The sequence below is a fragment of the Loxodonta africana genome, chromosome 24 (assembly GCF_030014295.1).
Source record: "Loxodonta africana isolate mLoxAfr1 chromosome 24, mLoxAfr1.hap2, whole genome shotgun sequence".
Lineage (NCBI taxonomy): Eukaryota > Metazoa > Chordata > Mammalia > Proboscidea > Elephantidae > Loxodonta > Loxodonta africana.
In genome coordinates this window covers 7,456,692-7,479,310 of record NC_087365.1, presented here as the reverse complement: position 1 = coordinate 7,479,310, position 22,619 = coordinate 7,456,692, and the positions used below count along the sequence as shown (strand labels likewise).

The window sequence follows — 22,619 nt, the reverse complement described above, 5'->3', positions numbered from 1 at the left end:
TCGGTTGAAACCTATGGTAGTAAAACTAACTGACAGACTACACCATTCCTCCTGCCCCATCTGCTGTTCAGTCATGTTCCAGGTTGGGTGTGTGTTCAGTACAATTCAGTGTACTGAAGTAATCGCTATGGTAGTCGCTGTAATCACGGTGTCATGTTCCAGGTTGTGTGTGTGTTCAGTATAATTCAGTGTACTGAAGTAATCGCCATGGTAGTCGCTGTAATCACGGTGTTTATGGTGGTTGGTACATTAATTCAGTGTACTGAAGTAATCGCCATGGTAGTCGCTGTAATCACGGTGTTTATGGTGGTTGGTACATTAATTCAGTGTACTGAAGTAATCGCCATGGTAGTCGCTGTAATCACAGTGTTTATGGTGGTTGGTACATTTCACCAAAGGAGCCATACTTCCAGCGGGCAAGTTGGGCAGCCCTGAAGGGCACTAGAGTGCAGCTCCTCTGGCCACACCACGCCCATTTCACCACTGCTCACCAACCCTCCTTGTGGCGCCTCCATGGAACCAGAGTTGATCAGTGATTTAAGAAATCAAGCTTAGCTCCATCTGTCACAAGTTGCAGTGAGCAGGTCACAGCAATGGTCCGAGTGTCCCACAGAATTTTCAGGCAGTGAACACCATTCTGAATTGTTTAATTGGTTTAATGCACAGCCTTGCTCCCCACACGCTGGGTCTTTGGTCCCTCTATGTTGGTAGAATCACAGCTAGTGGCCCCCCAGGCCATGTGACTTCTAACAGCTCACCACTCTTATCATGTAATGAAGAGAGCCGACAGACAGACAGACAGAGATTCACCCCAAAGGAAAGGGAAGATGCTGGAGGCTGAAGAGTTTGGGTGATGGCACAGAACCCCACTCCCAGCTGGCCTGCCTGGCCCACTCCTGGCTTTTGGTCCCCATTGTCAGAGGGGCTAACTGTGCCCATCAAGGCCCCTCCCAGAACTCACAGCTCTCCCCCTTGCTCTGCTCTCAGAGTTGCTTGCTCTGGAAGATGCTGCCTGGTGCCCAAGAGCCCTTGGTCCCACTCAGGGCAGCCTGCGGAGGCCTGGCATTCCCTTAAGCGTGAAGAGGCATGGAATATGAGTGGGAAGGAGTAGCCGGGCTTCTCTGTCCCAGTTACCTGCCCTGTCACCCCTCCCATTGGCAAAGGTGAAGATCCTCACAACTGAGGTGCTAAAGTGGCTCTAACCTTCTACCTGGAGGATGTAGGAAGAGAGCAGGCAGGGGCGCGGTGTATAGCACCTCCTTCCAGGGAATCTCCAGGCCCTGAGTAACCAGTTGCTCTCTCTCCGTCTCTCTCTCTCACACACACACACACCATCCATGACCTTGGAGTAGTGTTCCCATTCTGAGCAATTCTACCCACCATCAGAGGGCGGTGGGAGGTGACAGCCTGACTCTGGCGATCTGTCACACACCCTGGGCTCCTCTGGCCAGACCCTCCCAAGAGCCAGGCGTTCCCCACAAAAGCTAGGTGGATTGGTAACCCCGCCACCGCCCCCCCCCCAGCCTGCTTCTCCACTCACCAGAGTGTTTTCTCAGGTGTTCTGCTTTTTGTCCACAACTCTGATACCCATGGTGGTTTGGACCCGCCTTTCAGGTGAAAGGGAAGCCTTTGCCATTTTTTGTTTCCCGTCTGCCCTCAGGAAGTGCAGGCACCCATCACCCCCTGCCTGTGCAGACAGGCTCCTCTGCCCCAGGGCCTGCTGTGGCTGACCTCCAGGACTGCACGGCCACTAGCTAGGACACGCTCAGTCAGGGTTAACTGTGTGCTGGCCACGTGCCGGGCCCTCGTCTTGACAGCAGGGATGCCATGAGTGACCAGAGGCGTGCTGTCCTGGGGCCTACATTCTGGTGTGGGGGGGAAGAGGGCAGTCGCTGCCATCAAGGCGACTCTGACTCCAGGTGACTGCACGTCTGTCAGAGCAGAACTGTGCTTCCGGGGTTGTCAGTGGCTGAGGTTTTGGAAGTAGATGGCCAGGACTTTCTTCGGAGGTGCTTCTGGGTGAACAGGAGCCTACAGCCTTTTGGTTAGCAGCTGAGCGTGTAAACCATCTGTACCACCAGGGACTCCGTTGGTGGGGGAGACAGTAAATGGACAGGTGTGCACGGCACCAGAGGCTGGAAAGTGCTGCCAAGAAGCAAACCAGCGGAGGCCTAATTTGATGGGCAGAGGGTGGTGCAGGGCGGGGAGGAAGGCGCTGACTTTGCTTCTTCCTTCAGAGCTTGAACCTGTTTGTGGGCTTCCCCGGCACGTGTGTGAGAGCCGGCCCCTCACGCAGGCACACCTCACGTATGCTGAGCAGACACGCATTGATTCTCCTCATTCTTACTGCACAATTATTTTAAAAGAATTTCATGCAAGAAGCCCATCAGGTGCAATTACGACACTTCGATTTATGTTCTTAAAACAAACCTTTTCTGTTTTTACCTTCCACAGCTTGCTCAAAGCATAACTAGAGACACGTGTTGTAGTAACTCCTCTTACAGTTACAGTTTCTATGAAAAACAACAACTGTGAACTCAGAGAAGAGTTTAGAATTTTAGGCAACAAAATGTTGGAAAAAGTTAGACATTTTTGCCTAGATGGCAGTTGGCTTCCCAGGAATTCCTAGGGAGGACATTGCGTTTGTTCAAGAGAAGATGAGAAAGTAACCGCTGTTTTGAAGGCTCTACTTAACAGATGTGTAGAGTGTAGAAATCTATGTATTATTAAATAATTCTTTGTAATATGCTCAGGAATAAGCAATGTGTAAACCTGTTTAGGTCTTCACCATCTGGGTGCATTCTGTCACCCATCTGTTTCATGTAATTATGTAATTATCTATATAAGGAAAGAATAGTGATAGAATTAACAAGAAAAACTGAAGACTAAAAGTGACATGCATCTGGTGAACCACTTTTTGTTTCCCTCCCTTCATGGTTGACTTTTTTTTTTTGCATTTCACAGTTGCTCTCAGGCTGTTGGGTTATATTGCACCCTTTAGGAGAGTTGTTTCTGCCTTGCGTGCTTGCCCTCTCGCTCTCTGTCTCTCTCACACGCACACACACACAGGCACACACACACAGAGACCAAGCCATTACTGAATTCTTCCTGTGGGCACCTGCATGGCTTTGAGAGGATCATGCAGGACTTTCTTGGTGTTATTCATCGATTCTCTGTCTCTGGGAGAGCCCCGATAGTCATTTCAGGGCGAGTGTGTATCCCTTTCATAGGACATTTGATGGAGAAACTGCGTTAGAAATATTCTCTTACTTGATGCGTTTGTTTTAACATCAAGGCTTGGCAATACCTGTTACTTCATAATAGTCCAGCAATTCTGAGAGATTGGTTTAACTTGTGAATAATCCCACTAAAGTTAGTTTCTGGAGTAGTGTAACGGAGAACTTGTCGGCACACAGGTGGGCGCTGGCCCACTTACACACACGGGGTGCCTCCCCCAGCACCGAGGTAGGAATGGGGGGCTCTCCCTCTGTGACTTGGAGCCAGCAGCCTGAGGCCATGCAGCTCCCTTCATTCCTATGACGCCCTTCCCACCTCCTGCACGTCCGTGGGCCCCTAACTCAAGTTCTCTAAGGGTCAGGCTGACTTCTCGGCCTCCTGACGCTGTGTGCAGCTGTCCTCCCTCCTCCCCAGTGGAGACGCTGCCCTCCAGAGTGCGCTCACCTCCTGCCTGTTTAAGGAGTGTGTGGGGCGGGGGGTGAGTTGAAGGAGAGGGAAATTCTCATGGTGTGGCAGGCCCTTAACACTATATAAAAAAAAAAAAAATAGAGGCTTTCAAAACAGCTCTCGCCAAGGAACTAAGCCTTGCTCACAAACTGAGATGGAAATCTCTAATTGAGTCATTTCTGACTTCTGTCTGAAACGATGTTTTTAATACCCCTCATTAAACATAGGTCTCACTGTGTTTCCTCATGCTGTGCTGTTTTGTTGTAAAAATCTGGCCTCCTCACTGCTTCCTCAAACACAGCCTCTAGATCCTGGGTCTCAGTCCATGCTCTACCTGCTGACTCACCTGCTGAGGAGGTTCGAGGCTCCTGTAAGGGCAGCCCCGGGTTCCCTGCCTTTATTTCCCATGTCCAGCAGAAAGTAAATAACCAGTTCCCACCTAGGTTTCTCTTTGTTCCTATGAATCAAATGGTATTCTTTGTTAAATCCTCCACAACGCCAATCCCAAACCCCAAACCCATTGCCTTCAAGTCAGTTCGACTCATAGTGAGCCTATAGGACAGAGTAGAACTTCCCCTAGGGTTTCCAAGGCTGTAAATCTTTACAGAAGCAGACTGTCACATCTTTCTCCCACAGAGCAGCTGGTAGGTTCGAACCTCCAAACTTTCTCTTAGTTGCTGAGCGTTTAACCGTACCAACCCTCAATCTGCCAGGTGCTCCTTGGAAACTACGGGGCAGTTCTACTCTGTCCTATAGGGTCGCTATGAGTCAGAATTGACTCCACGGCACTGGGTTCTGGGTAACCCTCAATCTGTCTGTCTTTTGAATTGTTATTTCCATGTGTTCTTTTCTTAAAGCGATGGCTACCCATAGAACAAGTCTGCAGGAGAAAAGTACTGGGCAGGCTGTGGGGAGATTATTTTAAAGAAATAAATAATGGAGATAAATGTGGCAAGATCCCTCGAGGGATTTGGTTGGTTTTGACTTTATATTTACTTGTTTCCTTATTCCAAAGTTAAAATTGTTTAATTGCAACTATAACTGACTAATCCATTAAGGATTTGAAAGGGAAGAATGCCATTTGATCCCTAAAGAACCTTTCTTTTACCATTTATAGTTTTCAAAAGGCTTTAACAGTGATTTCAAGAACACTTTGAGTTTATATTTTTGAGTATTTCTTTAACAAAATAGAGTGATTGCTTCTCAGGAGAAAATTACTCTAACTGAGCGATTTACATATAAATCATATTCCACTAAAAAAAAAAAAACCTTGCATTCCATACTAAATCGTATTAAAAATCATTAAGGCTTGGTCTAAATGGTTTTCATTTAACCCTCAAAAGCGGCATTAATTTTTTAAGTGGTAACTGTTGCTTAAGATGGTGTTGTGCTTGTGTGGTAAATGTTTAATGATTTGGTAGTACATGCATGGCTTAAAATCCATTATTTATTGCACCTTCGCTTGCCTGGTAAAGGTGACGATTTTATAGCCCCAGCAGTCATGCAAACACATTTATTCCAAACTGACGACTGATAATAAATTTCCTTACTGTAAATGTCAGTGAGTTTCGTGGGTTGCTGCCATTACATCTTGTTTGGAAGCTGAACGTTACACAGTTATGGGAGGCACCAGATGGTGTCATTAACACAAGCCCTGGGACTGTTTACCTCTGACGTGCATGTGAGAAATTAAAAGCACGGTGACCTATCCTCACAGCGAAGCTTGATGTCAGTGGCGTACAGGTGTTAATGACAGTACAATATGCTCGGTTATTCCCTTCCATCCTGTTAAAAGGAATTCTAGGGGATTTTTTGCAAATAGTTTGTGTCTGAAAATATCCAGAGTGAACAAAAGGGAACATTTTGTTTTTCCAGAGCCTCTTGCCTGATTGTGAATTTGTAATCCCAGACACGCTGAGAGCCACAGCTGCCATCAGACAGGGTGACCTCGTGAACAGCAAGCCACCCCCTTTCAGTCCTTCCAGGCGGAGCAAGGCCATTTGTGTTGGCTAACTACAGCAGTGTTGTTGTGGCTATTGTGTTTGTTGTTTTTCACAACTTCAGGTATTTTAAATACTTGCTGTTTTGGAGGAACCCTGGTGGTGTAGTGGTTCAGAGCTCAGCTGCTAACCAAAATGTCGGCAGTTTGAATCCACCAGCCACTCCTTGGAAACCCTGCGGGGCACTTCTACTCTGTACTACAGGGTTGCTATGAGTTGGAAAAGACTTGATGGCAACAGGTTTGGTTTTTTGTTTGTTACTATTTTGGAAAAGTTTCCGTTGACAGCATGGAATTAGTGGCTTCTAAAAGTGCTGTCAAAACCGACAGGAATTGCTTCAAAGATTGAGAAGGAAGAAGTGGAAATTTTCAATACCAATTTCTTTCATGCAACGGACCCTTCTTTTCTCAAGAATGAACAGTAGGACCAAGACCTTTATTGTCCCCAGCCCCATGGGAACTCTCTAAATTACTGAAATTGGCCTCACATGTTTTATTAACATGTATCTCTACTTTTGTTAAGTGGCCACTCCCATTTATTGTATTTCAGCTTCCTTCCTGTTGAGGTTTCTGCTTAACTCCCTACCAAGCTCTCTTTTCATTTCAATGTAAAAAGAAGCTGGACTTGTTTTATTACTTTCTCCAAGCCCTTTACTTGAACCAGTCGGCTACTCCATTTATCCTCACCAAATTCCTTTGAACTTTGTTTTTAGCCTTAGAAAACTCCATAGGAATTTTCAGAAAGGCTTCTTCTTTCACAACAATCATTGCACATTGTTTTACAAAAGCCGAGTGAGCCTTTTGGCGTGCAGAATTTTAGAGTCATGTGAAAGAGAATACAAACCAGTGTTTACCTTGAGATGAAAGAGATATGCTTAATTCCTTCAAAGTAAATCAGAGATATAATTGGGTGTCAACACAAGCAATGCATCTCATTGAAAGACTAAAAGTGTGCATGAAGGAGCAGTTTAGAAATTATACAAACACTCCCTTGTGTTAGCTCACTTATGGGACATGTAAGGGGACAATTAAAATATTCAGGAGCAAAAACGAAGAAATGGTGAGAAGACAGCAAGAGTGAAAAGTTGTGTCTATGAGACAGCGCTCACTTGGACAAAAGTTCTCAGGAAAATGAGCTGTCCTCTTCCACGGTTCTCATCAACCAGAGGCCAGGACGAGGAGAACAAATAGCCACCTACCTGAGCTGAGCAAACAGCTTATTTCTGGGAGAATTCAATGTTCTCATCTTATTCTGTGCCCAAAGATATACTAAGTAATATTGGCCTGATGGAAGATGGTGAAGTGGGCACAGTTGGTCATCAGCTTCCTCTCCCAGCATTCCTCCTGATCCCTGCTCCTCCCCTGGTATTCCCTTCTGTATCTGCTTCCCATATTGCCTGTGCAGGACCATTCTGTCTTTGCCTTTCAAAGTTTGCTCTCAGGATATCATCTGAAAATCCATATCTACAGAGACTGGTCTGTACTTCAGTGAGATGTGTTACCCTTCCAGACCCTTCCACCTGCTTTTTCCTCCCATCCAGAAAGCCGTTCTCTCCCTTATCTACCTAGAAAGTTCCCATTTATCCCTGTAAATTCAGCTCAGCTGTAATTTTCTCCATGAAGCCTTTCCTGACTTCCCCTACCATCCTAATCAACCAGACCTCAGCTGAGACCAGAAGAACTGCCCAGCTGAGCACAGCCTCAATTGCCAACCCACAGAATCGTGAGCTAAATGAATACTTGTCCTTTTAATCCACTAAATTTTGAGGTGGTTTGTTATAGCTATCTGATATACTGCCCTTATCATAATGCACTGCATTTTATTTATGTCTGTCTCCTGACTTAACGAGAATTCCTTAAAGGCAGAGACTATGCTTCATTCATACCCAGCGTTTAGGTCAGTGCTTGGTGTTGGTAGATCCTCAACATGTATTTGTTGAATTGAAATGATTGAATGTAAAGTTTTGATGGTAGAATTACGGGCATCAGGATACTGAATAGGCTACCTCAGGATCATTCCACACGTCCTACTGCCTTCTCCACTGACAAGTTAGCCCAGCTTTGTTGCAAGAGTACTATTTCACCCACACATTTTCTTCTGTAGTTGCTTGTCTAGCCGGGGAAATGACTCTGTGGCATGGTAACTCTTTGATGTATACTCTTAAGGTGCTCCTATAGGAATCAGGCAGATTCCAGTCTACTTCCGGGATATCAAATGAAAATACTTTAAAGCCTGTGGATACATAGCAACTATAACCCACATTTCCCACCCTTTATGATATGAAATGGGAAGAGAAGGGTGGTCTGAAGCTCTCTTTCCTTAAGTAGATAGTGTGCAGATAAATTATACCCCACACCTCCCTAAACCTTCCTCTTTTTTTTTTTTTTAAGGGAAAACAACCAACAATACAACTTTCTTCATTTAAAAAGCAAACTCAAAAGAATAAAATTTATTACAGATTTATTCATATATTTCTCTGATTTGTTTACCTGCATTTTAAGACATTCATGATCACATTTCATATCACAAATGTGTTTATATATACACTTTATACTTGATGCATAGAGGACAGTTTTTGCTCTTTGATACCTGTATGAAAATGCCGCCATTTCAGCTTACAAACTGGAAGAATCCCTTCCATCACTTTGAATTGGAATGTTTCCAAAACCTTTGAGGCCATGCCTCATTTTATTCCATCACAAGTGGTTCTTTCAGGGGAACGTAGAAGTTGAGAATGATTGGGCAGGTAGATGTGAGGTCAGTGAACTTTCTGGAGATACCTGTGTAGCACACTAGTTAGTGATCTGTGCGTTTAGAACCGTGGAAATCAGATGCTGATTCTGTAAACCATTCCCCATGCAATCGTGTAAACCGTGAATTTACTGCGCTCTGGCTGTTCCCTCATTTTATGTCCCATTAAGAACAGATGTGGCAACTGAACTGCGACGCAGTGTCTTCATAGGAACCCTGAACGGCATAGACGTCAGTCGTATCAGCCTCACTGCTTTGAAATTTCCTTCATCTATGCAGAGAGTGGAGGCAGTTTATGTTCCCTTCAGTTGCGTTGCTTGCTGTGTGATAAAAGAAAAACTTTTGCGTGTGTCTCTGTAACAGAATGTAACAGGGCTTCCTCTGCTTGTGGGTATGTGCTGTCCTTTGTCAGCTCGTGTGAAGCACTCGATTGCCACATTGCAGGAAAATATGGAATTGCAGTCATGCCTCCCATGACTAATATTTGCTTCACTGATATTGAATTTGCACCCTGCTGCTTGGTTTCCAGGCCTTTATGGGTATACGATAAGTGTTCATTTCAATGCTGACCGTGCTGTAATCCTTTTGAAGACATTGTCAGCATCAGTTAAACTCAACACACGTTGTCCATAGGATGCGCATAACTCTCTTAAAGTGACGACAATGTGAACAGCCGTGGCCAAGTCTCCCATGCACAGGTGAGGGCAAATACATCACTGCTGCCTGGCCGACTGCAGCAAGATGCCATTGACTGTAGGCTAATTTCAGAGATGTTAAAGTGTGAAAAAATGTGGGCCCTAAAATTGATGAAATTCACTGAACTCAACTTCCAGAACACTTTTTCTAATATATAAGAATGGTTGCAAGTGAATGTCATAGGGTGGCAATCATTTTAACTTCTTAAAGACTGTGCAAATAATGGTAATAACCAGATGGAGTGTATGGGTATAGGAGGTACTGGGACAACTGGTGTTCATAAGAGACATCTAAGAAAAATGCAAGTTAAAGAAATGTACTCATTGAATTATAGAGGCTTAAAAAAAATTTTTTTATTTTTTAAGGAGCTACAGCAGAGGCTGCTAGTTGCCCCCACCCCCCAATATCCATTCCTTTCTTTGGCCTTAGTAATGGGACCTTGACTTCATTTGAAGCAGCAATGCACCCAGCTAAAGGAATACGTTTGACAGCCTTCCTTGCATTTGGCCACTGAAATGGAAGCAGCAGTTGTTGGAATGAGGACATGATGTCCGGGTCTCCAGCAGCCACCCTGGACCACCCTTGAGGATGGAAGCCATGCACTAGAATGGGGAGTTGGACATGTCAAAGAAGCCTGGGTCTTTGATGAATTCATGAAACTTCCCCTGCATCCCCGGACTACACGGCTCCAGATTTCTTTTGCATAAGAGAGAAATTATCGTTCTTCCAGTTTAAGCTACTTGTGTTTATGGTTTTATGTTTATACAGCCAAACCCAAAGCTAAACTGATACAGGAACACTTTTTCTTCAGTTAAGGTTAAATCTGTGTGGAAGAATGCCACAAGAACCTATTAAGTTCCCACTGTTTGCCTGGGATAATGTGAAAGATACAAAGGAATTAAAAGCCTGATAGTTTCTTAAGGTAATAATTCTTTATGGGTAGTACTACTCATAATTTTGTGGAGACAAAATTAGTGCTTCACTCTCTTAGCGAACATTCAGTGAGTGGCTTGTGCATGCCTGGTGCAATGGTGGGAATGCCACGGTGCAGTATAACCACTGTGCCCCCTTGTTATGAGGTCTCCAGTGCTGAGTGAGGAAGCAAGCCACAGCAAGTCCTTGAAGGATTATCACTCTCAGCAGATACTGTAGGCAGACAGTTTGGATTTTTCTGAGATGCTGGAGTTACAGAAAGTGTCTGGGAACCACCTTCCCCTGAACCGGGAGGAAAGTAAAGGGCATCCTTCATATAGCAAACCTCAAAACCACAGCATCTTTTCAGTAGACTTCCTGTGTTCTGCCAGGGCACTGGTGTTGGCGCTCACATCATTATTTTTGAACTCTTTTGGTAATTTTAGTAGAAGCACTTTTTGAAATTGCATTTTGTATCTGTGGAAAAAATTTCCAACTGATGGGTTCTTTTTTAAGTGTCTACCTCCCTACCCATTATTTATTTGGTAAATATTACAATGCTTTGCCCCAAAGAGGTCAAGTCATGAACTTTGAAGCTGACGCTAATATTTATAGCATTGTCAATCTGTCATCATTTGTTTTGTTTAAGTTGGGTAAACAGAGGGTGTCTCAAAGAAAAAAAGAGAGAAGGGAAAAGCATAAGAAAAAATTACATTTCTAAAGCAAAAGTGGGCTTATTAAGGATTTCAGAAATGTTATTCGTAATGGGTTTAAATCTCTCCATCTTCCATTTCCTAGCATGGACAGAGCTCCCTTTGAAGTCTTTGGAAGGTTTTTGTAAGAAAAAATATGTATCCTTGGGTGTGGAGCTGAAAAGTGAGCTCAGTGTTTTGGCCTTTTAAAACATGTTTTTCAAAGATTTGCCTTTCATATTGCAGATGGGAAAGAGGAAGGGCAATTTTACCTTGTGTAACATCTTTGCCAGAAAAGCTCAAAGTATTTGTAGACATTTTTTTTTAATGAATAACTCCTATGTTTGCCTGCTGAGGATGGCAGAGGTTTGTGTAATTTACTTCCATTTTATACCTGAGGAAACTGATATTTAAGGAAAAGAAGCCCAGAATTTCAACAGGTAGCAGAATTAAGAAGACAAACCCACACCTTGCCACCAGGCTAATGATGCCATCTAATGACCTCTGGAGGAACCCTGGTGGCTCACTGGTTAAGTGCTTGGCTGCTAACCAGAAGGTCAGTGGTTCAAGCCCACCAGCCGTTTCTCAGGAAAAGGATGTGACAGCCTGCCTCCATAAAGATCACAGCCTTGGAAACCCTACGGGGCAGCTCTACTTTGTCGTACAGGGTCGCTATGAGTCAAAATCAACTTTACAACTTTTTTTTTTTTTTTATGATCCTTAAGGTTCCAAGCCCCATCCCCCTCCAAAAGAAATGGTGTAGTTAGAAAAACCTCACCTTAAACATTAACAAGTTCCATTTGGTTGCAAACCTTGCATTTATTATTTAGGATTACTTGTATTTATTTTGATTGTTTTCTAGTCTTAGTAATTTCTGATTTTGGTTCTACTTCTGAAATTGAATTTCAGTAATATGTTGTAGTCATTCCCACTCATTCTAAGTGCAGAAGAGAAGCTAAACCGTATGTGGGAGCACAGAATTCAGGTGTATGCGTAACAGATAATGTTACATTTGGACCAGATTTTTGTGCACACAGCACAGTTGACAAACATATGCATAAAACTGAAAACTATGTATTACGGTCTCTTGATAAATGTGTATGAGTCATGGCATAAACCCAACTGAGTATGCGGGTCACCAATATTTTTATTTAAAAAGCCAAAGTAATCCTACGTAGCCCAGCTTATATCTAAATCATCCATTTAAGCAACTGAAAAAGGATCAATTGCAATTATTTTGAATCAGTAGAAATGTGTCAACACCCTTTTCAAAACACTCGTAAAATGCAAAGTTAAAGAATCTATTCTTTAAGCATTTATCAAACATCCAAAAACACGTGGCAGGAATTGTTCAGATAAAACAATATACAAGACAAAAAACACCTCAAAAAGCAAAGACTTGGTTCCTGACCCCAAGGAACTAAAAGCCTAGTTGGGAACTGGGGGACAAACCAAATAAATTACTAAAAACAATGAAAACTCCTCCAATGACTCAGTGACGCACAGGTACAATGGCTTCTGTTTCAGAAGTTCACAGATAAATAGGTTAAAACACCACCTCATTTCTAGTCCCTGTTTTCTTGGCTCATCCCCTTTCACTTCCCATCTGACCTTTATTGCCTGTTCCCCTCCACATCCTTCAGCCCTCCCTCCCCACCAAGCTCAGCTCCAGAGCTTCGTAACAGAGCTATCCCGTATTAGCATTCTTTCCTTTCCTATCTCAGGGGAGGAATTCAAGGTTTGTATTTTAAACTCATTACGAGAGTCAACGTCAATTTTAAGGAACATTTTTTTTAGGCTCAAAAGTTCATCTTATACACCATGACATATGGCCTGTTCCTTTTTGCTGGAGTACACGTTGATGTGTACATTTAAAATCATCCCTTTGCCTAAAATGCTAACATAGCTTTATTAGAAAAATAGAGTCAGAAAAGTCTTGAAAGGATATAGAAGGTAAGAATCTGATTTTCCACCCATATCATCACTGGTACAGTATTTAGGTAACTAGCCTACAGAGTCCTCTGTGTTCTATACTTGAAGTAATTTATTATTACAAGGCACATTCAACTTCTGTATATAAAATACAAGTCCATATTTTTTGCTGTTAGTGTCAGCTCCAACACGCGACAACTGTCTGTGTAACAGAACAGAACGCTGCCTGATCCTGCGCCATCCTCACAAGCTTTGGTAGGTTTGAGCCCGTTGTTCTGGCCACCGTGTCAATTCATCTCATTGAGGGTTTTTCTCATTTTTGCTGACCATCTACTTTACCAACCATGATGTTCTTTTCTAGTGATTGATTGGTCTTTCCTGATGACCTGTCTAAAGTCAGCGTGCTGAAGTCTGGCCACCCTCACTTCCAAGAAGCATTCTGGTTGTATTTCTTATAGAACTGATCTGTTTATTCTTCTGGTAGTCCACAGTATATTCAATATTCTTCACCAACACCACAATTTAAATGAATCAGTTCTTTCTTTTTCATTGTCCAGCTTTCACATGCATGTGAGGTGATTGAAGAGACTATGGCTTTAATTTCTGCCTTACTATTAAGGAAACCTGATCAAAATCAGGATTTCCAGTGTGTAGGATATTTTTTTGGTAGATGTTCAAGCCAAGAAGAGGAAAACATGGGCTTGACTCAGAGAGTCTTCCTTACCTGCTTTTCTCTCCATGGAAACCTATAGTTTGAAGGAACAAAAAGAAAGGAAATATTCTGCTTTTGTAGAAAAATGGCTAGCCCTTTCTGCTTACGAGCAAAATAAACCCTTTGTAAAGCAGCAGAAAATAGTCTTCATATATAGTCATCAATGAAAGAGATTTCCAGCCTAGAAAGACTTTTTTGTGAAGGTATTTAAAGCCATCTGTCCTAATAAAATAAAATTATGCTATTTTTCAGGTCAGAAGACTTAATCATACCTAATGATGAATATGTTTTTAATTAAAACCTGGGCTCAAAATTGGGTTTACTGTGAATCACTGTGCCGTGTGATCACTCTCCTGAGACACCCACCATCCCTGGTACTGATCAGTACACCTAACTCTTCATGCTCCAAGGGCACTTCGTGTATTTAGTGGTTAGAAAGGTGATTTCTGAGGCTTAGCAGCTGTTGGTGTTAAAGCTATTATGTGAGGAACAAAAGCCATTCTGTTCTGTTCCCGGGCTGCCTTTGTATCATTGATACAGGAGCTGTTTCATAAATAGGATATAATTCTTTACCAGGGAATTTTATTACAGCCCGTGTTTTAATGTTAGCATACACTCCTGGAGAGCAGAAAATAATGTCTGAGCATACACACCTCCTTAGGGAAAGAGTCTTGGGTTCTGACCCCCGTTAAGATGCATGCATTTCAAATCTGTTAATTAGACCTGTGATTAGATGCCATCATACCAACATACAGTCATGCGTCACTTAACACCCACAATATGTTCTGTGAAATGGGACGTTATGTGATTTGGACGTTGTACAAACATCATGTTATATAAGGCAGTCCCCAGATTACGAATGAGTTCCATTTCTAAGTCTGTCTTTAAGTTGAATTTGTAATAAGTTGAAACAGTTAGGTACAGCTTATATCTAACATCAGTTAGTCAAACGTTTGTCTTAGTATATAGTATATAGTGTGCCTTTCTATGCATAAAAAACATTAAAGAAACACTTTAAGATACACTAAAGCATCTTTAACATAATACACACTAATAATAATGTTTTGATGTACACTGCAAATTAGTGCCTGTTTCTTATTACAAACCATTGTATGTACCTTGAATTTTTAATATAATATGCTTTATGAGGGTTTGTTTGTAACTACAGGTTTTACGTAAGTCAGACGTTTATAATCTGGGGATGATAGAAAGTATGGTACAGTCCATACATAACCGTAACATAGGTATTTATTATGACTATCAAGACATATGTATTATAGGCCATATATGTATTTATGTACTGTACCATTATACACCTGGCAGCACAATTGCTTTGCATACAAGAGACATGAGATACATGTGTTGCATGCGGGAAGCTGTTGCATCCAGTTATGTCCACTACATCCCTTTCTCTGATCAGGATTTCTGAACTCTACTATAACCTTATGGAACCACGGACATATATGCGGTCAGACTTTGCCCGAACGGATGTTATGCAGCACATGACTGTACGTGCTTTCTACCTGCCTTACTCTAAACCACCAAATCTGAGGCTGGCAGGACCAAATTTGCGGTCAGCTTGCTTCCTTGGAAATTAATTAGAGCATAGCACCCGGCAACACCCACGTGCACCAGTATAAACTCATTTTCTTGAAGCAGTCCTCATTCACCTGTCCTAAAAAGTTTTCACAGAATAGATCAGAGCTGACATTTGAAGAACATATACTTTTTTACCTCAAGGGTATATCTATTATGCCTTTCGGTTGCATATAAAAGAAACATACTGGCCTAAACAATCCAGAGACTGAGGTTGGCTGCATCATTCTTTCCAGGTTTCTGTCCCTCTTTGGGTTTGTGCCCTTTACTGTGTGACTTTGAGGTACTCCCACTAGAGGTGAGTATACTTCCCCACCTTAGAGATGATGGGCCTGACCACATGACTTGCTTTGGTCAATGTTATGAGCCCAGGCTTAAGAAGTATTACTTATTTTTATTTACTCTTCCTGTACTTCTTCATGTTGTCATGGCCCAGCTGGTTTGGTGGGCAGAAAAGGTGGGCGATATGTGAGGCAAATGTAGAAGAGGCAGCTTGGATCCAGACTACATCAACCTCCTTTCAGCTGGCCTAGAGTTGCATGAAAAAGAATAAATGACAATATTGTTTTAAGTCGATGAGCTTAGGGGAGGTTTGTTACATAGCACTATTGTAATTTATATAATTGAGGAGCCCAGAGGTAGCATGAACGTCAGATAAAGTTTGGATGGAATCCCTGCTCTATTTTCTCTGTCATTCTCTTGGAGCTTCATCCCATATATGTCTCGGTGGCATGAAGACTGTATTTCAGGCATTATATCTACAACCCATTTCATCCAGGAGAAAAGATTTCCCTTCTCCAGCCATTATGCAAAAGTCTAGGCCTCACTCTGATTAGGCCAACTTAGGTTATACGTCTGTCCTGGGCCATTCATTGAGCAAAGAGGGTGGGATTTTGTAACTTGGTTAAATCAATCAGAGTTCCCTCTTGAAGATGGGGGTGGGCTGAATCTCTTCCAAAGTCCATGCTATGTCACATTAAAGGTGGGAGTACGGGTAGAACAGGTGCTGGAGAGGCACCAGAAATGTTAATTTGGAGAGATTCTAAGTTCTCCGAACTTTCTTTTAAATTTCTGTTAATGCATTCTTTGACTCAAGACATTTTTCTCTTTGTGTTGATAGACTAGGCTAAAGACAGGGACCTGTGAATGACAAAAAGTGTGGCCATACCCATGCCACCTAAGGCACTGGAAATAGAAAGTATAAAAACCCACGTGGTGTGGGAATTCAGCTTTATATAAAACTTTACCTTTAGCCCACTGGAATCCCAACTCCTAGTATCTCAGAATTTTAAGAAAATGAAAAATAGGTTTGGCCTAGTATAATTTGGAGATCTCTGACACAGGATGAGTTTATGCTGACGTAATGAGAATTTAACTGAGAGGGGTGCATCAGCAAGGATGCCAGTCAACTGACTTCTGGCCTCTGTTGTTTCTGATGAGAAGTCAGCTGTCATTGTTGATATTGTCCAAACACATAGTAAGCATTCAATGAAAATATGTTGAATTAATGAATAAAGAATAGAACCAATGTCTTCTCATGCAAAGTTTAATATTCTTTCAAGAATACCCCACCACCTCTTTGTAAAATTTTTCTTTGTGTGCGTTTAATGCTCCCACTGCAACCTCCGTAGGAGAATGAATCAAATAAACTATCAACCCAGGTAATTTTTGCAAATATAGGCATTAAAGTAATGACCCAGTTACTTTCTGTGGTTCTAAGCATCCTCAGTGGCCCTGGAGTATCTGACTGATTGAACTTCCAATATCATTTAACACACTTTCTCTGTCATTCAATAAATGTTTGTTATTCTGAAAATTACTGAGTACCTACTGTGCATAACATTTGATGTAAAGGATGAAGAATTCAGTAAGAGATAGTACTTGTCTTCAAGGACCCAACTATTATAGTCTAATTGTTGCTGAAGATTTCAGGGAAACCTTGGATAGAAGGGAAGACTTGGCACCTTTCATGAAATTACAGATTATCGGGAAGCAATTTGTCTGTCTTCCTGTAGGGTTATTATCCTATCATCTATAATCATTAAGGGCCTCATTCTTTATGAAAAGTCTGTCGGGACAAAGATAAAACTCAGTCTAAACTGAGAATTTTGACAGGAACCAGCCTACATATATTCTCACATTCTTATATTAATTTCTTAGAAATACCTTCCCATGCTTTTCACCATGGCTGTGCATGGGCATTATTAGGTTTGATTTCTCGACAATGTGCTGGTTAAATAATTCCATATATTTGCCAGTTTGGGGGTTCGGACTCAGCTACATTTCCTTATGTCCCCCTTTCTCTTTGTATTTTTTTTTCTAGTTGAATTTTGCATTGAACCACACAAACAGAAAACTAATGTTGGAACCTAAAATAACTGTCAATGCCAAGATCGTTGTGGTTGGTGCATCCACTGTTGGAATTTCCTTCCTAGAGACGTTGGTATTTTGGTGAGTTGTTTTTACTTTCCATTAGAAGGAAAAAGGGACCCTTCTCTTCCTACACCTGAAGAGGACCCCTCAAGAGAAAAGACTTGAGTTTGTTTGCCACCCCCACACACCTTACCTATGTGGATTAATGTATTAATGGAATATTCTAGACTAGAAGTTGGCACACTACAGACCCTAAGCCAAATCTGGCTTGCCTCCTGTTTTGTAAATAAAGTTTTATCAGGACACAGCCATGTTCACTTATTTATGCATTATCTATGGCTATTTTTATGCTACAATGGTGAAGCTGAGTAGCTGCACCAGAGACCATGTAGTCTGCCAAGCCTAAGGTATGTACTATCTATCCCTTTCCAGAAAAAGTTTGCCAACTCCTCTTCTATACTAGTCTTTCTCTTACTAGTCAGATTATAAGAATCACCTGAGCATTTGTTAAAGCTGTGGATTTCCAGGCCCTGCTCTAGACATACAGAATCAGAAACACCGGGGGCGGGGAAGGGCGCTGGGAATCTGTGTTTTAACAAGTGCGCCATGTAATCAGCAGATTTGGAATTAGTTTTGATTTTATGCAAATAGACTTTTTAAAAATGACACATACGCCAGGACCTTTTTCCCACTACTGCCCCCTCCCCAACCCCTGCATTTTAAGTACCAGTGAGCAGGGCAAACCCTACAGAGGAGCCTGAAGCCCGAGTCTCCCTTTTGATGCTGTTTCCCATTATCTTTAAAGCACTAACTCAGGCGTCCTTTCAGAGCCCATCTTCCTGATAGGCGATTCCCCAGGGTTCCCAACTTCCCCTCTCTATTTTCCATCTTGCTCTTTGAATTCTAGCACATCTCTGACTGAAAGAGCCCTAGGTTAGAGTCCAAGAACTTGGGTCCATGGCCTGGTATCACCATTGGTCAGACCTGGAACTCTGGACACGTTGCATCACTTCTTTCAGACTCAATTTTCTCTCTCTTTTTCAAATATTTTTTTTTAAATAATATTTTATTGCGTTTTTGGTGAAGGTTTACACAGCAGTTTAGGTTCCCATTTAACAATTCCTATACAAATTTTTCAGTGACATTGGTTACATTCTTCACAATGCTTGAACCTTCTCATTATTTCCATTCTGGTTGTTCCATTTCCATTAATCTAGTTTCCCTGCTGCCTTACATTCTCATCTTTGTTTTAAAGACCGTTTGGTCAATTCATAGCAACCCTATAGGACGGAGTAGATCTGCCCATAGAGTTTCCAAGGAGTGGCTGATGGATTTGAACTGCCAACCTTTTGGTTAGCAGCTGTAGCTCTTAACCACTGGGTCACCAGGGCTCAGATTTAATAAAGGCAAGTATAAATTTTGATATAAGTACTTGGTCAATTAAATTCCTCAATCAGATGTTTTTAAAGCATTTTAAAGTACTCATAATTCTCTATCATTGTTACACAGATTCTGTAGACTAAAAATGGACATCTCAGTCTACAGACTTCTAATCCTTAAGAGAGGAAATAGTTTTCTCATTATTTTCTCTAATTATTTTAAATTAGCCATCACCAGTAACCCACTACATGATTAAAAGTTTAAATGCCATATGAACTAAATTTTATAAAATGATTTGAGCTTGAATGAAATTGACGAAATACAGTTTTCACCAAACACTGACCACCAATAAGAATTCAGTCCACATTTTGGGGGCAAGCTTTAGGAAAAGCAGCCTCCTGTGCTCTCTCGCTGTATCATCAGACTCAGCAGGGGAAATGCAGTATCTGGAAAATCCATTTGAGGCCCAGCATAGTAACCCTTTTTCTAGAAAATCTAACAATCCTGTCATCTTGTGACACAACAGACACAACTCTTTGTTCTTACATGATTTATATGCAAAACATCACAAAGTGCATTTGGTCTCCCATCAAAGGACGCCACAGCAGCCTCCGCGTATTCAAATATTCTATCCTTCTGTCGCCAAGCACTAAGGTGCAACTGGGGGCAGTAACGTGATTTGCCCAAAGTTGCCAACTAAGCACTAGAATGCAAGATCCAGGTGAGCAGGGGTTTTTCAGGGAAGAGTGTCTGATTTTGGGTTTTTTCCAGTGCAGCATTATATCTGGTCCTCAACTGCTGCTTGTTCAAACTGACCGCTGTGCAGACATACCTTCTTTTGGCTGTCAGCCTTGTGGGTCATCACTGCATCTTCTGCTTGTCCTCTCAGGGCCAAAACCTCCCAGACTTCCAGTGCCTGGTGACCTGTGTGACAGGATTTTCTTGGGGACACACACCAGCATCCCTTGCAATGTTCCTTGTCCTCCGGGTCCAGGCAGCTGCTCCCCTGTTGCAGCTCTAGCTCCCTGCAGCCTCTGTCACCTTCCCTGAGACCTCAGAGTGGCTGACGAGAGGGCGGGCTACAGGGCAGCTGGGGGTAAAGGCAGGGGTGAGGTTCAGCTAATGTTTTCCCTCCCCGCCAAGCCTTATGCCTCTGTCTTCTGAGAAGTTAAGCTGAAGCAGCTCTAAGGAGACACAAGGAGGGAGCCTGCTCTCACCCCACACCCATGGGCTCTGACCCATAAGGGTCCTGGCCTTCTTGCCCCATCACTTGCCCCCCACCCCAGGACTGAGCAGGGAAAGGACAGCAGGGGCAGTAGTAGGGGTAGGTGTGGACAGAAAAACAATGGCACATTTTATGATGCAGAGAGGGCAGTGGATTATAGGGGGAAGGCAGATGGTAAAACATTTTACTGTGAATGTGCATGTTTCTTCATGATGCCCAAGGAAGTTAAGTGGTAGACCTGAATTATTTTAAAATTACGGTTGTCACGACTGGTGGGCTGTGTTCATTTAGCTGCCTTGGCTCTTTGGGACAGAGTCCTTGATTTGAGCAGTGAGAGTGTTATATATATTTTATCCTGGTCAGTACTTCTTTTAGTGAAACTTCTTTAAAACCCAACCGCAGAGAAAAGCAGGAAAAACGGGGCCTCAACTGCAGGTCCACCTCTGCTGCCAGCCAGTGACGTGGCCAGGCAGGCCGGTCACTTGTCCCCAATCCGTGCTGAGGGAGAGTCATCTCAGGCCATCCCCAGTTTCCCCAGCACTAAGGGCCATCCGCCTAGGGATTCCCCAACCCTGTAAGAGGCCAGAAGGGAACTCCCCACTAGTGGAGTAACAGCCCCGCCCAGAAGTGGCTTATATCCTCCGTGGAGGAAACTGTTTCCTGAAGGAGAGCTTTTCAACAGTGTCTGACAGCCCCTTTCAGATGGCAGGAGATCTCACCACAAAGCTGGTGGTTGTTGTCGTTAGTTGCCGTTGAGTTGATTTAGACTCATGGCAACCCCACACGTGCAGAGTAGAACTGCTCCACAGGGTTTCCAAGGTGTGACCTTCCAGAAGCCACCTCTGAGTTGGTTTGAACCACCAGCCTTTCAGCTCGTTGTCGAGTGCTTAACCCTTTGCACCACCCAGGGACTCCCCGCAGAGCTTAGAAAGTCATATTTTACCAGTTACTTTTTTTTGTGTGTGCCAAGCGTAGCCCTACCAAACTCTCCAGAGGAAATACTTGTAATATTTCAGATTCTCTGCAGAGACTCCAAAGTCATTTTTTAAAACAAATTTGGAAATGCTGTATCAAGAAAAGGGTGGGAACCAGGCCTTTGACCTTACTTTATGTTTTTCCATGTTGCTCAAGGCATGGTCCATGGACGAGCAGCATCAGGCTCACTGGGAGCTTGTTAGGGAAGCAGGTTCTCGCCATGGCCTGGCAGTGTCCCGAACAGCTTTCCCAAACGAGGCAGGAGAAGCACGTCTTTGCTGTCTCTAGGGCATGGACTCACTGCGCTGAAGCAGTTACGATTTTCTTCTGTTTCAGCAGTTGTGTCTTTATGCTTCTGCATATGATATTATTAACTTCTGATTATGGGGCATTTCCTTTTAATCCAGTATTTTAAAATCCTTTCTAAATTAATTTCTGATATAAAAAATCTCTGGGAGAGCCTGTAATGGCACTAGAAAAATGCCTAAATGAGCCATGGCATGGTGGCGGCTAAAAGCAGCCCCAGGTTGCATTGGGTGACCCCAGTGGGACGAGGGAAATGCACTCACACTCAGAGTGCTGGCAGGTGCCTCGAGGCCCCGGCAGGCACTGTCCCCCATATCCACAAAACCAACCAGATAATCTAACCGAGGAGTAAGTCTCAGCTTCTCTAACTAGACATTGGGACCTCATCCACCTGGGTGTATCACAGTAACTAGGAATAGCTCGGAAATAATAGGGTGTCTTTAAGAGCTGCGCTGTGTCCCGGTGGCTGTAAGGTCTTTTATTGGGCAGCCCAGCGCACTGCAAGACCCTGCACAGCTGTGCAGTTGGCAGCAGCCAGCCGAGTGCTGGCGGCTGAATTAGGCTTTTTATCTTTACATTTGTCTGAGGACATCTGAAACCTTCAGTGTGGCCTGTCACTAATTAGGTGACTAATTAAATAGTGTGTACTGGCTGATCTCAGAGCAAAACCCCAGTGAACAGGTTGGGGATGGCCATTGTTCCAGGCTATCGGTCCCTGCCACATGAACTGGGGGACGCGTGTTCCTCTGATTGCCCTTTTTGTACCAGGGCAGATGCCGGAAGGGGCGAGACCTGCCACACAGGCAGCGCTGCCCCATCGTGCCCGGGAAGCAGACAGCAGCACATGGCAGAGATAAGCAGGCAGGTCGAATCTTGTCACACTGCTGTGTCGGCGTCACTGTGGGATCTGTCAGGGGCTGATACGGAGGCCGGTTTTTGGTAGGGGAGGCAGTTACGTGTCAGACCCAGCCTTCTCAGGCAGAAGGACTTAACATTCTGCCACCTGAAAATAATGGCCCAAACTCTCTCTGGTGTTTGGTAGCCACACTTGGGTTTCCAAAGCTGATTCCAGTATTTCAATGTAATCAGTGTTAAATAAAAGTATCTTCATTTCCTGAAATTATTCCCATTCCTGCTCATTTTGGTGTAACTTTTCTTATCTCCAGATACCCACTTTAGAGAGTTCCAGAATAAACGAAAAGCAAGCCTCTTTGCACAATATGAGACCTTTTGTTGTTGTTCGAGTCCATGGTTGTAGCCACTGTGTATTGTGTGTGTGCGTGTTAGTTAAAAGTTTATAGGGCAAATTAATTTTTCATTCAAAACTTTTCTACAGGAAAATGTGTCAGCTCTCCCCTCCTTTTCCTTTCCACCCCAGGTTTCCC

General features: G+C 43.1%; 1 protein-coding gene across 1 annotated transcript in view; it reads left to right on the top strand.

The window, feature by feature from the left end:
- The window catches only part of CFAP61 (cilia and flagella associated protein 61), a 405,193-nt gene that overhangs the window by 188,543 nt on the left and 194,031 nt on the right, over positions 1–22,619 (top strand). The window contains exon 16 of the mRNA XM_064276462.1: positions 17,299–17,426. Within this exon, the coding sequence (XP_064132532.1) occupies positions 17,299–17,426 (128 nt within the window). The remainder of the gene's footprint in view (positions 1–17,298; positions 17,427–22,619) is intronic.